The sequence below is a fragment of the Schistocerca nitens genome, chromosome 3 (assembly GCF_023898315.1).
Source record: "Schistocerca nitens isolate TAMUIC-IGC-003100 chromosome 3, iqSchNite1.1, whole genome shotgun sequence".
In the NCBI taxonomy this organism is placed as follows: Eukaryota; Metazoa; Arthropoda; class Insecta; order Orthoptera; family Acrididae; genus Schistocerca; species Schistocerca nitens.
Window position 1 is genome coordinate 66,939,521 of NC_064616.1, and position 18,442 is coordinate 66,957,962.

Genomic DNA, 18,442 nt, shown 5'->3' on the forward strand with positions numbered 1-18,442 from the left:
TGTGGACGCCTGTAAAGACAATGATCCGAACTTGAACGTATTGGACATGGTGAATCTCAAGTAGTCCATTTTTTTCTTCTTAATGTTTTGTACTCCTTCATCGAAGAGGAGAATAATGCCAACTGGAAAAGTTTGTAGTCTTTGTTACATTTTTGATTATCTACGGGTACATCTGCTTGCTTCCGCGACACATTGCGGCCCACATCATGGAGCACACACACGGCTTGTTTAAGCTACCCATATAGTACTGTTTGCAAGTATTCAGATTGTTACTAAAAATGTTTTTGTATTTCTTACTTAATTCTTTGTTTCTAAAATACCTTTTATGTGTAATACGCTGAGCTAACTGTGTGTTTTAAACATAACTTCTTTAGACAATAAAGTCGAAGCTATAGTGACGTGTGTCTTGTTTCACACGAATGTATAACTGCTCCTACAAAAATTGTTTGGGGTATTCGAAACGTATGTGCCGCAGTTGCGCATACCGTTTGCCGACAGCAAGTAAAAATAAGAAAAACTGGCTTTTATTCTCGGTTACTCTAATTTACCTCACATCAGAAATCAGTTCATTCCTACTTAGACAAAATACCTGTTTTATTCTCAAAATATAATACATGCTTTATACGAGCATTTAGACATTATCCTAGCTTTGGATGAGAGCAGGTATGTTCTGTGTAATAAGTCAAATGAATGGAAGCATTATATTAAAATGACTGTCACCTACAGCTGAATTTGGACTAAAATCTCGTCAAACATTCCATGAAAAATGAAGAACATGATGCGAATTTAATGAAGATGAATCTTTCAGAAAAACTGAGGTTCAAATAGGATAGTGGAAACTAAAAATGTTGCCGTATGAAACACTTCTTTACAGATAATCAAGCATCACATAAATGTAATGTAACAAGGTTTGTAAACATTTTCACAAACGTTATGAGCGTTCATGATTTACAAGAAGCAAGTCATACAGGCTTAAGTTTGTTAAAGAAACGTTGTTGTTCATTGGCCTAAACTGCGTTCATTTGGCATTGTGATTAGGACGTAATGATAGAACTGCTCATTTCCTGTGCAGTGTCTGTCTAAGTGTTCACTACAGATTACTCTCTTTTTAATGTCTAAAGATTTCATTCTTTATTTGCGCCTAACTGTGATTAAAAATAATTACATAAATATTCAAAAATCTGTACTGTATTTGGAAATTATGACATGTGTAGGTCCTATAAATGGATCAATGTGGTGTAGACAGTAAAGTACTAGTCAATGGGAGAGTGAGCGATCTATAATACTGGACTGTGTGCTTATTTATAATTTTCATAGTTCGTTAAAATGCACAACACGCACAACCTTGAGCGGATAAACTGCATAATATCATGAAAGCTGGATTTCTTACTACTGCACTCTCTCTTGCTGGTGAATATTTTCTGTTGGTCTCCAGTAAGAAAGCCTCATGGACATAAATAAATGTGGCCTGTAAGGCAAAAAAGAGGAGTAAATTATTTAATACTCGGCAAACCAAATCACTGAATCATAAAGAAATTTCTATATCTTTAAAACAACTTTTCTCACTTTGAACTTCCATAAACACACTGTTTCAGATACAGGTAGTGCTCCATAATTGTTTCACATCTATAGTGATACAGTTTGCTTAAATAAGAGTATTATATTATTAATTCTTCTAGTGTTCCTACGTTACTAATTCCTATTTAGTCTCTGCAATTATTCTTAATCTAGTGAAGCTATGCTTTGAATTTCCTAACAAGAAATTTAATCTGAATTTCTTACTGGTAATAGACACCTAGTAATGGAGCAACATACACAGCTTAGAATTATTATTAACCATCTTGTATCAAGAAATTGTTTATCTGAATTAATCAATAGTAAATGTGTTCACAATGTCTAAGTTCATTTGAATGTTGTCATCAAGTAAAAATGTTTAGACTCAAGAAATTTCTATCTAGAATTACTTGTCTTGTCTGCAGTAAGTTACTTTCTTTAACTTCGTACACAGACCTTTTGAGTACCTGATATTACTGACCATCTTTGCAAACTGTGTTGCCTTGGCTGTGTACACTCCTTATCCCAATGGTGATTCCAATAATACAAACCTTTATTTGGTAAGTACATTAATATATTACATTATTACTGCTATTTTAAAGAGCACTTTATTTATGTAAACAAAGTACACGACTTTTTTCGATAAATGGTTGTCATAGGATCCTAAATGAAATTGGATAAACTGTTTAGCAATATTTCATATAAGTTGGAAGTATACAGTCTCGTATGCACCGTCCATTTAATGATGACAGACGAGTTTTGACTGACACTTGCTATGTTGACATTTAATAGTGTCCACTAAATTATTTTTACGCTCTTTATTCCTCCTCCTTTTGAGTATATGGATTATCAAAAGAGCAGCTACGTAACATATTACTCAGTGTGATATTTGTAGTGAAATATTGGTGTTTCTGAATGCAGTTTGCTGAACATCTACATCGATATGCATAATCTGTAAATCACATTCGAGTGCCTGGCAGAGGGTTCATCGAACCACCTTCACAATTCTGTATTATTCCAGTCTCGTACAGCTTGCGGAAAGAATGAACACCTATATATTTCCGTACGAGCTCAGAATTCACTTATTTTCGCATGGTGATCGTTTCTCCCTATGTAGGTCGGTGTCAACAAAATATTTTCGCATTCGGAGGAGAAAGTTGGTGATCGTAATTTCGTGAGAACATTGCTCTGCAACGAAAAACGCCTTTGTTTTAATTATGTCTATCCCAAATCCTGTATCATTTCAGACACACTCTCCCCTATTTCGCGATAATACATAACGTGCTGCCCTTCTTTGAACTTTTTCGATGTACTCTGTCAATCCTATCCGATAAGGATCCCACACGGCGCAGCAGTATTCTGAAAGAGGGCGGACAAGCGTGGTGTAGACAGTCCCCTTAGTTGATCTGTTAGGTTTTGTAAGTGTTCTACCAATGAAACGCAATCTTTGGTTAGCCTTCCCCACAACGTTTTTTATTTGTTTCTTCCCATTTAAGTTGTTCGTAATTGTAATTTCTACGTATTTAGTTGAATTTATGGCCTTTAGATTTGACTGATTTATCGTGTAACTCAAGTTTAACGGATTCCTTTTAGCACTCATATGGATCTCACACTTTCCGTTATTTAGGGTCAATTGCCAATTTTCACACCTAATAGATATCTTTTCTAAATCTTTTTGCGATTTGTTTTGATTTTCTGATGAATTTACAAGTTGATAAATGACAGTGTAATTTGCAGACAACCTGAAACGGCTACTCAGATTGTCTTCCTAATCGTTTGTATAGATAAGGAACAGCAAAGAACCTATAACACTACCTTGGGGAACACCAGAAATCACTTCTATTTTACTCGATGTTTTTCCGAGAGTTACTACGAACTGTGACCTCTCTGACAGGAAATCACGAATCCAGTCACATAACTGAGGCGTTATTCCATAAGCATGTAGTTTCGTTACAAACCGTTTGTGTGGTACCGTGTCAAAAGCCTTCCAGAAATACGGAATCAATTTGAAATCCCTTGTCAATAGCAATCAACACTTCTTGAGAGTAAAGAGCTAGTTGCATTTCACAAGAACGATGTTTTTAAAAACCGTGTTGACTGTGTGTCAGTAGACAGTTTTCTTCGAGGTAATTGGTTCAAATGGCTCTGAGCACTATGTGACTCAACTGCTGAGGTCATTAGTCCCCTAGAACTTAGAACTAGTTAAACCTAACTAACCTAAGTACATCACAAACATCCATGCCCGAGGCAGGATTCGAACCTGCGACCGTAGCGGTCTTGCGGTTCCAGACTGCAGCGCCTTTAACCGCACGGCCACTTCGGCCGGCTTCGAGGTAATTCATAATGTTCGAACACAATATATATTCCAAAATGCTTATGCATACTGACGTTAATGATAAGGGCCTATAATTCAGTGGATTACTCCTTCTACCTTTCCTGAATACTAGTGTGACCTGTGCAACTTCCCAGTCTTTGGGTACGGATCTTTCATCGAGCGAACGGTTGTATATAAGTGTAAAGTATACAGCTACTGCATCAGCATACTCTGAAAGGAACGTAACTGGTATTAATTAAATTTTCTGTATCTTACCTGTTGTATAGGGAAACATAGAGGGAAGTTTCGTATCAGCCCACACACCGCTGCAGAGTGAAAATCTCATTCTGAAAACATCCCCCAGTCTGTGGCTAAGCCATGTCTCCGCAGTATACTTTCTCCCAGGAGTGCTAGTTCTGCACGGTTCGCAGGAGAGCTTCTGTGAAGTTTGGAAGGTAGGAGACTAGGTTAGGTAGTGGTAGAAGTATAGCTGCGAGGACGGCGCGTGAGTCGTGCTTGGGTAGCTCAGTCGGTTTAGCCGGCACGGTAGCTCAGCGTGTTCGGTCAGAGGGTTAACTACCCTCTGCAAAAAAAAAAAAACTGAGCGAATGAGCGAATGGATCAAGGAGAAACCAAAACGGATGTCGTCGGATGACCGCTTCAAATACAACTAACAATACAGAACAAAATCAGAAAAAAGACGGTAGAGTTTTGTGTATGTGAACAAGGCGCGTTTTCAGTAAGTAATGCAACACATTTTTCCTCGGCCAATTTCGGTTGAAGAAATGCGGAATTTATGGTGGGACATCGTAGAATAACCACGCTTCAGACCCCATAGCTTCATGAAGTTCCGACAGATGGCGGCGCTATACGCGGCCTTCAAAATGGAGTCTGTAACTGAGATGTGTTCGAACCAAAGAGCTGCCACTGAGTTTCTTTCGGCGGAAAACCAGAACGTCACAGATACTCATAGGCGTTTGCAGAATGTCTACGGAGACCTGGTGGCGAACAAAAGCACGGTAAGTCGTTGGGCGAGACACGTGTCTTCGTCATTGCGTAAACCTGTCAGATCGGCGTGCATGCCAGCCGCATACAGCTGTGAAATCGAAGAAATTACTTCAGCATTTTCGTCGCCACAAAAACGAACGTCTCCTCCTCCATGACAACATAAGACCTCACACAAGTTTGCGCATCCGAGAAGAGCTCACAAAACTTCATTTGACTGTTCTTCCTCATCCACCGTACGGCCTGGATCTCGTACCTTCCTACTTCCATCTGTTTGGCCCAATAAAGGACGCACTCCGCGGGGAGCAGTACGTGGATGGCGGGGAGTTTATTGACGCAGCGAGACGTTGGCTCCGTCGTCGACCAGTAGATTGGTGCCATGCAGGCGTTCAGGCCCTCTATCTGATTTGTCCGAACACTTCACGTCGACTTCCCTGTTTTTAAATTTCTGCCAACGTCAGTGACGTAGCAGTTGTAGTGCCAAAATTGCGTGGTGAAGCTAAACGTTACAGTTTGTGTTGGTAGCGCGGAGCGCCGATTACGTCAATATTTACCCTCACACGTCTCCGCCCAACGCAAAAACCAAACCAAACCAAACCAATGTTCTCTTTTAGATTTCTTTCCATCATTTTCAACAAATATTTTTGAAGTATACTGATACGGAAGAATAGCACACTAATTTCTTTAAATATGGCTTTTTAACGCAACTGTTGTGTATTTCTTCACATCGGGAGTCTTGTTATTCCATTCACACCGCCATCCCCCACCACATACACTTGCTTCACACAGTCAGAGAGGAGGACTGGACGTGATGAAAGCTCATAAAGCAATAAGACTGCTTCACATAGTGAAAGTAAAATTATGTTCTTCAACAATTGCAAAAGAACAACTCAAAATATTTACCGAAAATTGAGAAGAAAATGTAATATAAAATAAAAATATCGGCACTCGATATTGCCATTCTTTAATCGATATATCTGGTGAAAAATATCGACTAAATATGTCTATATACTTGGAAAAACTATTGATACGTCGATATATCGATATTTTAACAACTGTCCTCGCGCACACACTCGTGGCGACAGAGCGAGTAGGTGGACTCGTCGACCGTTTACTGCACTCAGTAGTGCTGAAAACAGAGAAATGTAGGCTCCATAAGAGGAGCATAGGCGTGAAGTGCGTTTCTTCGCAGCGAAAGGAGTAATGAAAATTCGTCAAAGAATGACACAAGTGTAAGGAGAGCACTGCATGTCGATTGCAGGGGTCAAAGTGTTGACCGATGGCCGACGATCTGGAGCGCCACAGCACATTACCAAACCATTGTCTACATGTAGATGCCCTCATTATTCAAGATCGGCCAGTTACGGTAGCGGCCATTGCTGCAGAGGTAGGGTTGAGCGCCGGCCGGTATGGCCGAGCGGTTCTAGGCGCGTCAGTCTGGACCCGCGTGACCGCTACGGTCGCAGGTTCGAATCCTGCCTCGGGCATGGATGTGTGTGATGTCCTTAGGTTAGTTAGGTTTAAGTATTTCTAAGTTCTAGGGGACTGATGACCTCAGAAGTTAAGTCCCATAGTGCTCAGAGCCATTTCAGCCAAACGCTAAAAAAAAAAAAAAAAAAAGGTATCTTCCGCTTATCCAGAACTTAGTGTATATTGCAGCGGTCTTAATGAAATTCACAACGTCCTCCACAGCCCAGTTGTGCCAGCGCTCTTCCTGTGAATGTAGGGCTGTTGTCCTAAGTATACCGGGCAGTTCAGAAAGTGTTTCATGAGTAGTATAGTAAGGACAGTTTAATAACAGCGAGTGTCGTCGATGACGACATCAATGAGTCATGGGGTATCACCACTCCTCATCCTTCTGGCCGAGGCCAATTGTCCCATGCATAAAATGTCGGGAGATTCAAATTATGGCGGGAAATTCAAAATTTGGCAGGGAACTCAAAAATAGCCCAATTGTGTTCTTCCTGTGGATGTAGCGCTGTTGTCCTAAGTATAAATTGGCGAGAAATTTAAAAGCGCAAGATGGCGACCAGGGAATAATGGGACAAGCTGTATGACGTCAGAATCCGAGACATCGAATACTGAGACAGGCTATGCGGCGTCACAATAAAGCTTAGACCCATTGGGCTGTTTATAACCCTGTAGAATTCTGGTATGCTGCCCCAGAGCTGGGATACTGTCACTGGCTCTATGATGCCAGAATCCAGCTCAGATCTGTCGGCCAATTTATAACGTTGCGGGATTCTAGGACAGGTTCTACAACGACAGGATCAAAGTTCTGGAATACGGGCACTTTGACGTCAGAGACAAAGAACGTTTGTGCGTTTCCAGGCCTGACTGCTGGCCTATTTGACATTTTTTCCCTCCAAGCTACTATTCACTGTGCTTCTCGTAACCCTACACTCAATAACTTTCCATTATTGTTCCTGTTATTAATCCAACAAGAAAAGTTTGAAGAATAATGAAAAGTATTATTGATATTGGATGTCTTAATTTAATCAAATTAATATTTATTACATTTGATAGTGATGTAATTATTATTTTGATCATTTCAGGGGTTAGTTTATTAAAGTTTGCATGCGTCTTTATTCAATCAAACACTGGGGAGGGTACTCCGCCCCCGCCACCTGTGCCGCAGGGAGCACGGCTGCTGCGTGTGCGTGCATCGCGCCGGCCGCCGCTATCGCCTCAGCGCACCGGGGCAGCCGAAATCTCACTAAGAGCTGTCGGCTAGTCCACTACTCTCTACCTGTCTGCCGTTTAGCGATAGGTGCTCATATCTTAACAGTTTTCGTACGTCCTTCTTTATAGACAGGACGTATGCAGTGCAGACGTCCCTTCAAATTTTAACAAAAAAAAATGGTGCAAATGGCTCTGAGCACTATGGGACTTAACTGCTAAGGTCATCAGTCCCCTAGAACATAGAACTACTTAAACCTAACCCGACCGTAGCGGTCGCGCGGTTCCAGACTGTAGCGCCTAGAACCGCCCGGCCACTCCGGCTGGCCGTAACAAAATTTGAACACTTTATGCAGTTGTCTCTTCTTGAACTGAAGGCTGCGTGGGGTAGCCGCGCGGTCTAGGCGCCTTGCCGCGGTTCGCGCAGCTCCCCCCGTCGGAGGTTCGAGTCCTCCCTCTGGCATGGCTGTGTGTGTTGTCCTTAGCGTAAGTTAGCTTCAGTTAGATTACGTAGTGTGTAAGGCAAGAGACCGATGACTCCAGCAATGTGATCCCATAGGAACTTATCACAAATTTCCCAAATTAAATTGAAGTGTAAATTGCACCCATTGTTATAGAAAGGACACGTGCAGTGCATATTTAACGGCACGTTACAAACAATTATATACACATATGACAGGGTAGAATGACTGAAAAAGATTGACTACAGTTTAACAAAACATTTATTTACTCGTCAAAACCAGATGGCAGATAAGATTTTTTCTTACAAAAAAAGGCCCACATGTTGGACTATTTCATTTGTTTCACATAATAATACACATGCACAGATGACAGACTTACACATTTTAGTCACACTTGGTAAGGACTATTTATTTACGCCTCCCGTCCTAGTGAACAGCAAAATAAATGCAATGTGTTTTGATATGGCCAGTAACCTACTTCACAGATAATAGACGCACGGTGAGCAGGAAACAAGATATCTCGCACAGTTGGTGTGCAGAAAACAATATATTTCTCACAAATGGCGTGCAGAAACACACACACACGTCAGCACAAATAACTCGCGTGTTTTCATGCCGAGACAGACCGATTGTCAGTTGCGATACTGTGTGTGCGCCTAATGTCTTCGCAGTTGGATACTGAAGTGCCGTACCATGTGCGCACCAGGGGGCAGAGCACCGTCAACACCGCCGCGAAGGCACTTCAAGTAGTCATCAACCGAGAGGACTACTGAAGCAGCCCGCCACACACACGTAGCGCGTCTAACGGTTGTACAGTATGCGTGGGAGACTACAAGCTACACAGTCGGTGACCCATTCGCCTCGTCTTTCATGAGACAGATAATTACTGTTTGCAGGTTTACGCCGTAAGGATTGTCGGGCTCATAACCAGATGCGTTGAATGCGTCGGAGTGGCACCTTGTTATTTCATACAGATTCCAAACCTTCACCCAATAGATGAAGCTGTCGGTATCCATATAAAGCAACTTTGGATTTGCGAAGTGCGTTTTCGCAACCTCATCATGGAACGTGTACATGTGGAATTTAGATTGGTCCAACACACTCATCTCAACATAAACAGGTTTCGTAAAATCTACCGAAACCTCAGCCACCTCCAGAGCAACGAAATCTTTGTTGTAGATTGTGAACCGTTTAACATTTGCCCTGTCGACATAATTTGCTGCGGCAAAGCGCCCCTTCCAACAGGTACCTAAGTGAATTCCGCGATGGTCTCTGACACAGTTTGTACCTTGTTTTTTTCCTCCAGCATTGTCATCTGCTTGGGGTTGCAATTGGATAGACACATCCGCTATGTTCCCTTCAAGCAGCTTCGCTGTTGGAAGGACTAAATTTGTTTAAACACCGAAAAAGGGTTCTCGCATCTTGTACATTTGATAAAGATTTTTACAAACTTATGAATAAAGCAGTTTTTGGCAAAACTATGCAAACCGTCAGAGAACATAGCAAAATTCACTTTAGTTGCCCGTTGGAAGGGGAGTTTTGGCGCACAGATTATATGGCCAGACCAAATTTTGAACGGGACACAATCTTCAACAAAGATTTCGTCGTTATTGAGCTGGGTAAGGTTTTCGTAGAGTTTACAAAACCTGTTTATGTCGGTATGTGTATACTTAACCTATCCAAACTCCTCATGTACCAGTTCCATTATGACATTGCGAAAACCCACTTTGCTAATCCAAAGTTAGTTTATATGGATACCGACAGCTTCATCTACTGTTTGAACGGTTGTGATCCCTATGAAGTAATAAGGTGTCGACCCAACGTATTCGACGTGTCTGGTTATCTACCCGATAATGCTTAAGGCGTAACACCTATCAACAACAAAGTAATCGAACTCATGAAAGACAAGGCAGATGTGTTGTGCGTAAGTTAATCGTTTTTTTTTTTTTGTACGCCATTTGTGCGAAGTATATTGTTTTCTGCATACTACGTGTGTATCACTTTTCCTTTAGATTTATGTTTCTAAGGAGGGGGTGGGGGGAGAGGAGGAGAGCTGTAAATAAATATTTCTTACCAATTGTATCTAAAAGTCTGTCAGTGGACCACGAGTATTCCAATTCTATCAAATGTGATTCAAATGTCGAGTCTGTCAACTGTGCCATGTGTATTCCAAACTGTCGGAACAATTTAAAAAGTCCATCAGCTATTTGTAAACTGTGAAAGCTGTTTGAAAACGTAACGTGTGACATAAATATTTTTTGTTTATATGTTCCTGGAAATCGTGAAGTTACTTTTTTGAAATACTGTGTACATGTTTTGTACCATGTTTTCAGTGTATTATGTAAAAATGTGCGGCATGTCGTTTATCTATGTTGAAAAGTTATGTGATAAATTGCCATACTTTTATAACTATCTGCAATTTATTTTCATTGTATTGTTTTGTTTTTCTGTGTTAGAACAAACCTATTACGTATTACGTGAAACAAATGAAATAGCCCAATATGTGAGACACCTTTTTTTGTAGGAAAAATATTACTTGCTATCTATTTTGACGATCAAATAATCTATTTGTTAAACACTAGTCATTCGTTTTCAGTCGACCTACCCTGTCATATGTATATACAGGGTGTTACAAAAAGGTACGGCCAAACTTTGAGGAAACATTCCTCACACACAAATGTGTGTGCTGCGGCAAAGCGCCCCTTCCAACAGGTAACTAAGTGAATTTCGCGATGGTCTCTGACATAGTTTGTACCTTGTTTTTTCCTCCAGCATTGTCATCTGCTTGGGGTTGCAATTGAATAGACATATCGGCTCTGTTCCCTTCAAGCAGCTTCGCTGTTGGAAGGACTATATTTGTTTAAACACCGAAAAAGGGTTCTCGCATCATGTACATTTGATAAAGATTTTTACAAACTTATGAATAAAGCAGTTTATGGCAAAACTACGTAAAACGTCAGAGAACATAGCGAAATTCACTTTAGTTGCCCGTTGGAAGGGGAGGCATTGTTGGTGATGTCTTGATTGGGCAGGCGTTGTTGGTGATGTCTTGATTGGGCCCCATGTTCTTCCACCTACGCTCAATGGAGCACGTTATCATGATTTCATACGGGACACTCTACCTGTGCTGCTACAACATGTGCCTTTACAAGTACGTCACATGTGGTTCATGCACGATGGAGCTCCTGCACATTTCAGTCGAAGTGTTCGTACGCTTCTCAACAACAGATTCGGTGACCGATGGATTGGTAGAGGCGGACCAATTCCATGGGCTCCACGCTCTCCTGACCTCAACCCTCTTGACTTTCATTTATGGGGGCATTTGAAAGCTCTTGTCTACACAAACCCGGTACCAAATGTAGAGCCCGCATCTCGTGGTCGTGCGGTAGCGTTCTCGCTTCCCACGCCCGGGTTCCCGGGTTCGATTCCCGGCGGGGTCAGGGATTTTCTCTGCCTCGTGATGGCTGGGTGTTGTGTGCTGTCCTTAGGTTAGTTAGGTTTAAGTAGTTCTAAGTTCTAGGGGACTGATGACCATTGCTGTTAAGTCCCATAGTGCTCAGAGCCATTTGAACCAAATGTAGAGACTCTTCGTGCTCGTATTGTGGACGGCTGTGATACCATACGCCTTTCTACAGGGCTGCATCAGCGCATCAGGGATTCCATGCGACGGTGGGTGGATGCATGTATCCTCGCTAACGGAGGACATTTTGAACATTTCCTGTAACAAAGTGTTTGAAGTCACGCTGGTACGTTCTGTTGCTGTGTAATTGTTTACAACGTGTAGTTACATCTGTGTTACACGTATCCTTTCTATAAGAATGGATGCGTTTACACTTCAGTTTAAGCAGAGACAGCTGCATAAAGTGTTCAAATTTTGTTTCAATGGGCAGAGACGGCTGCATCGCACGCGTCCTTTCTATGAAGAGAGATGCGTTACAACGGTTGAAATATGACACCTATACAAAATTTTGGTTCTTTCGGGCCCGCAATGGAATATTTGTATTCTAATGACACGATTATTACAAATATCAGCCAACTAGACTGTTCTTTTAGTATTTTCATTTTATAAAAACCGTGAGTAATTTATAAAATAAAGTGCAGTGTAGCTGGCTGCTATTCGTAATAACTATATATGAACTTAACGATAACGCTGCGGAGCGAGTCACAGGTGAGATGTCGGCGCTAGTGGCCCGGTGGCCGACGCGATACCCGCACGTTACACAGAGGTGCGGGTGGCGGGGGTGGAGGACCCTCTCCCAGTGTCCGATTAAATAGAGACGCACGCAAATTTACAGTTACGAAGAAATAATCGTACACCTCTGAGTGAATAGTAACCTGGAGGCAAAACCGTGTCAAGTAGACCAACAGACTGACCTCGACCTGACGTCATAGTGCCAGTGGATGCTGTCGTCATAGAACCTGTTCCAGAATTCCATACTGTTATAAACTGCCCGACAGGTCTGAACTGAATTGTGACGCGAAAGAGCCAGTTCCAGCATTCAAAAAGTCTCATATTAGGACGTCATAGAGCTTGTTCCAGTATCCCCTGATTGCCATCTTGCATTTTTTAATTTCTCGCCAACTTTTACTTCGGACAGCAGCCTCTATTTCCACAGGAAACACAGCAGCGCGTTTGGGCTATTTTTAAATTCCCACCAAAAATTTTGAATTTCCTGCCAAAATTTGAATATCTCGCCATTTTATACACAGGGTATACTAAAAATCAAATAGGAAACACCTGCACGTTACTTTGTAATGTGCGTTGAAGAGTACTTCCACCATGTAACACACATCCACGTTCCATTTGTGTGGAAAGAATGGTTGGCAGTAAAAGTCCATAGTCCATAGCAGCTGTAATTCCTCACTGTGGTCATTCCGCGTACGCAACACCTCTGTTGCAGCGACCGCCGCTGGTGTCGGTTTACATCAAGTGTCGACTATACGTCTCTCTCTCTCTCTCTCTCTCTCTCTCTCTCTCTGTCTGTCTGTCTGTCTGTCTGTCTGTGTGTGTGTGTGTGTGTGTGTGTGTGTGTGTGTGTGTGTGTGTGAGAGAGAGAGAGAGAGAGAGAGAGAGAGAGAGAGAGAGAGAGAGAGAGATATTATATGGTAATTACTGTTTCCATCAATAGCGTAATCATACAGTACCGGATTTCTTCACCAATTTATGTGCAGTGGCTACAGTTACATATGTCCACCCTGTGTACCAGTCGTCGATCCTCTGCAGCTCTCCGTTTGCGTAGTATAATTGATTTTTTCTCCTATTCTAGGCACGCACTGATCGAGTAAAACAATGTCTATATGTCTTTGTACGTGCCTCAATTTCTTTGCTCTTATTTTTTATTATAGTTACATCAGGATTACAATAGGGGTGCCATAATGGTATCACAATCTTCGCTGAGTTCAGTTTCTCGAAATTTGCCCAATAGCATTGCGCGAGAAGTATTTCGTCTTTTTCCGAGATTTTCTGTTACATTTTCTGAATGGGTTATACCAACGCAAAGAAATACGAATGTTTTAGTTGGACCACTTTTTTCGCTTTGTGACAGACGGCGCTGTAATAGTCACAAACATATGGCTCACAATTTTAGACGAACAGTTGGTACAGGCAGGTTTTTAAATTACAGTACAGTACGTAGGTACGTTTGAACATTTTATTTCGGTTGTTCCAATGTGATACACGTACCTTTCTGAACTTATCATTTCTAAGAACGCATGCTGTTACAGCGTGATTACCTGTAAATAACACACAATGCAATAAATGCTCAAAATGATGATGTCCGTCAACCTCAATGCATTTGGCAATACGTGTAACGACATTCCTCTCTCGTGGTCGTGCGGTAGCGTTCTCGCTTCCCGCGCCCGGGTTCCCGGGTTCGATTCCCGGCGGGGTCAGGGATTTTCTCTGCCTCGTGATGGCTGGGTGTTGTGTGATGTCCTTAGGTTAGTTAGGTTTAAGTAGTTCTAAGTTCTAGGGGACTGATGACCATAGATGTTAAGTCCCATAGTGCTCAGAGCCATTTGAACCATTTGACATTCCTCTCAACAGCGAGTAGTTCGCATTCCGTTACGTTCGCACATGCATTGACAATGTGCTGACGCATGTTGTCAGGCGTTGTCGGTGGATCACGATAGCAAATATCTTTCAACTTGTCCCCGAATTTCTTTCTGTGGGGAGTCAGATCCGGTGAACGTGCGGGCCATGGTATGGTGCTTCGACGACCAGTCCACCTGTCATGAAATACGCTATTCAATAGCGCTTCAACCACACGCGAGCTACGTGCCGGACATTCATCATGTTGGAAGTACATCGCCAATCTGTCATGCAGTGAAACATCTTGTAGTACCATCGTAGAACATTACGTAGGAAATCAGCATACATTGCACCATTTAGATTACCATCGATAAAATGGGGGCCAATTTATCCTTCCTCCCATAATGCCGCACCATACATTAACCCGCCAAGGTCGCTAATGTTCCACTTCTGGCAGCCAACGTGGATTTTCCGTTGCCGAGTAGTGCATATTATGCCGGTTTACGTTACCGCTGTTGGTGAATGACGCCTCGTCGCTAAATAGAACGCGTGCAAAAATCTGTCATCTGCCCGTAATTGCTCTTGTGCCCAGTGGCAGAACTGTACACGACGTTCAAAGTCGTCGCCATGCAATTCCTGGTGCATAGAAATATGGTACGGGTGCAATCGATGTAGATGTAGGATTCTCAACACCGACGTTATTGAGATTCCCGATCCTCGCGCAATTTGTCTGCTACTGATGTGCGCATTAGCCGCGACAGCAGCTAAAACACCTACTTGGGCATCATCATTTGTTGCAGGTCGTGGTTGACGTTTCACATGTGTCTGAACACTTCCTGTTTCCTTAAATAACGTAACTATCCTGCGAACGGTGCGGACACTTGGATGATGTCGTCCAGGGTACCGAGCAGCATACATAGCACACGCCCGTTGGGCATTTTGATCACAATAGCCATACATCAACACGATATCGACCTTTTCCGCAATTGGTAAACGGTCCATTTTAACACGGGTAATGTATCACGAAGCAAATACAGTCCGCACTGGCGGAATGTTACGTGATACCACGTACTTACCCGTTTGTAACTATTACAGCGCCATCTATCACAAAACGAAAAAAATTGGTCCAACTAAAACATTCATATTTCTTTACGTACTACACGAATATGTAATAAAAAATGGGGGTTCCTATTTTAAAAACGCAGTTGATATCCGTTTGATCTATGGCAGCGCCATCTAGCGGGCCAACCATAGCGCCATCTGGTTTGCCCCTTCAAGCTAGACGAGTTTCGCACTTCGTAGTTTTTTCGTTTGATGCTTATTTCGTGAGATATTTGGCCCGGTCACTATCACTGTATACAGGATGTTGCAAAAAGGTACGGCCAAACTTTCAGGAAACATTCCTCACACACAAAGAAAGAAAATATGTTATGTGGACATGTGTCGGGAAACGCTTACTTTCCATGTTAGAGCTCATTTTATTACTTCTCTTCAAATCACATTAATCATGGAATGGAAACACACAGCAACAGAACGTACCAGCGTGACTTCAAACACTTTGTTACAGGAAATGTTCAAAAATGTCCTCCGTTAGTGAGGATACATGCACCCACCCTCCGTCGCATGGAATCCCTGATGCGCTGATGCAGCCCTGTAGAAAGGCGTATTGTATCACAGCCGTCCACAATACGAGCACGAAGAGCCTCTACATTTGGTACCGGGTTTGTGTAGACAAGAGCTTTCAAATGCCCCCATAAATGAAAGTCAAGAGGGTTGAGGTCAGGAGAGCGTGGAGCCCATGGAATTGGTCCGCCTCTACCAATCCATCGGTCACCGAATCTGTTGTTGAGAAGCGTACGAACACTTCGACTGAAATGTGCAGGAGCTCCATCGTGCATGAACCACATGTTGTGTCGTACTTGTAAAGGCTCATGTTCTAGCAGCACAGCATTCTGTCCCGTATGAAACCGTGCTCCATTGAGCGTAGGTGGAAGAACAAACTAAAATGAGCTCTAACATGGAAATTAAGCGTTTCCGGACACAAGTCCATGTAACATCTTTTTTTATTTGTGTGTGAGGAATGTTTCCTGAAATATTGGCCGTACCTTTTTGTAACACCCTGTATATAGTTGTTGCAGTTCGGCAACGACGAACGGTTGGGGCGTGACGTTGAGCACTCTGATTGCAGGAAACCAGCTACAATGCGTGAAGTGTCAACTATCAAGTAATTTTAATCGAACGATAGGTACAATGACATAAAAACAATATGGCATCGACAAGCACAAAACAGTATTGACACACTTCACAACAAAAAATACACTCCTGGAAATGGAAAAAAGAACACATTGACACCGGTGTGTCAGACCCACCATACTTGCTCCGGACACTGCGAGAGGGCTGTACAAGCAATGATAACACGCACGGCACAGCGGACACACCAGGAACCGCGGTGTTGGCCGTCGAATGGCGCTAGCTGCGCAGCATTTGTGCACCGCCGCCGTCAGTGTCAGCCAGTTTGCCGTGGCATACGGAGCTCCATCGCAGTCTTTAACACTGGTAGCATGCCGAGACAGCGTGGACGTGAACCGTATGTGCAGTTGACGGACTTTGAGCGAGGGCGTATAGTGGGCATGCGGGAGGCCGGGTGGACGTACCGCCGAATTGCTCAACACGTGGGGCGTGAGGTCTCCACAGTACATCGATGTTGTCGCCAGTGGTCGGCGGAAGGTGCACGTGCCCGTCGACCTGGGACCGGACCGCAGCGACGCACGGATGCACGCCAAGACCGTAGGATCCTACGCAGTGCCGTAGGGGACCGCACCGCCACTTCCCAGCAAATTGTGGACACTGTTGCTCCTGGGGTATCGGCGAGGACCATTCGCAACCGTCTCCATGAAGCTGGGCTACGGTCCCGCATACCGTTAGGCCGTCTTCCGCTCACGCCCCAACATCGTGCAGCCCGCCTCCAGTGGTGTCGCGACAGGCGTGAATGGAGGGACGAATGGAGACGTGTCGTCTTCAGCGATGAGAGTCGCTTCTGCCTTGGTGCCAATGATGGTCGTATGCGTGTTTGGCGCCGTGCAGGTGAGCGCCACAATCAGGACTGCATACGACCGAGGCACACAGGGCCAACACCCGGCATCATGGTGTGGGGAGCGATCTCCTACACTGGCCGTACACCACTGGTGATCGTCGAGGGGACACTGAATAGTGCACGGTACATCCAAACCGTCATCGAACCCATCGTTCTACCATTCCTAGACCGGCAAGGGAACTTGCTGTTCCAACAGGACAATGCACGTCCGCATGTATACCGTGCCACCCAACGTGCTCTAGAAGGTGTAAGTCAACTACCCTGGCCAGCAAGATCTCCGGATCTGTCCCCCATTGAGCATGTTTGGGACTGGATGAAGCGTCGTTTCACGCGGTCTGCACGTCCAGCACGAACGCTGGTCCAACTGAGGCGCCAGGTGGAAATGGCATGGCAAGCCGTTCCACAGGACTACATCCAGCATCTCTACGATCGTCTCCATGGGAGAATAGCAGCCTGCATTGCTGCGAAAGGTGGATATACACTGTACTAGTGCCGACATTGTGCATGCTCTGTTGCCTGTGTCTATGTGCCTGTGGTTCTGTCAGTGTGATCATGTGATGTGTCTGACCCCAGGAATGTGTCAATAAAGTTTCCCCTTCCTGGGACAATGAATTCACGGTGTTCTTATTTCAATTTCCAGGAGTGTATATAGGAACACAAAAGTAAGTTTACAGGCAAGCAGAGCAGAAAGCAAGGAATAAATGGTCAAGGGATGGTCTCCACAGGTACACTTAACGGTTAAGATAAGGGGTGACATAATAATGAATTGAAATGATAAACATAGCACAAGGAAGCTAAACAAGTGGTAGAGCTCGGCATTCTGCCCTTTAAGACGCGCCGAAGAAACTGAATACTCCCTTACATACGTAACCTAAACACAGTTATTTGATTGCACAATCACTTCACTTATAGGTGTGATGAAAGATGAGACGAGGGAAACTGAAGCAGGTCTCGTACCTGGGAATGAACGTAAGCGCGATCCACGTAGTACATCCCAGTTTTAAGTTGGACTTGAATCTCGAAGTTCCTCCTTAGATGCTACCTCGCATAGTTCGCCCACAGCACCCCTTAACAGTGCGGTCTCTTGCCCACTGGCCTCGTGTAGTGTTCCTACGGGATGCTGCGTTCTCGGAATGCTATACAACAATTCAAGGTTTATTTCTATAAAGCAGATTGACAATACTTAACTTTGAATTTAGAACAAGTGTCGCAAGCGATGGCCGACAGGCAATATAAATCAGAGTCCTGTGATATACGCATTGGCCAGGCAAGTTGTGGATCACCACTAACTGTTCTTGTAGCAC

At 43.4% G+C, this 18,442-nt stretch overlaps 1 protein-coding gene across 1 annotated transcript in view; it reads left to right on the top strand.

Annotated features, from left to right (window-relative positions):
- The window catches only part of LOC126248026 (muscle calcium channel subunit alpha-1), a 922,345-nt gene that overhangs the window by 316,225 nt on the left and 587,678 nt on the right, over window positions 1-18,442 (top strand). Inside the window, exon 3 of the mRNA XM_049948623.1 lies at window positions 2,009-2,114. Within this exon, the coding sequence (XP_049804580.1) occupies window positions 2,009-2,114 (106 nt within the window). The remainder of the gene's footprint in view (window positions 1-2,008; window positions 2,115-18,442) is intronic.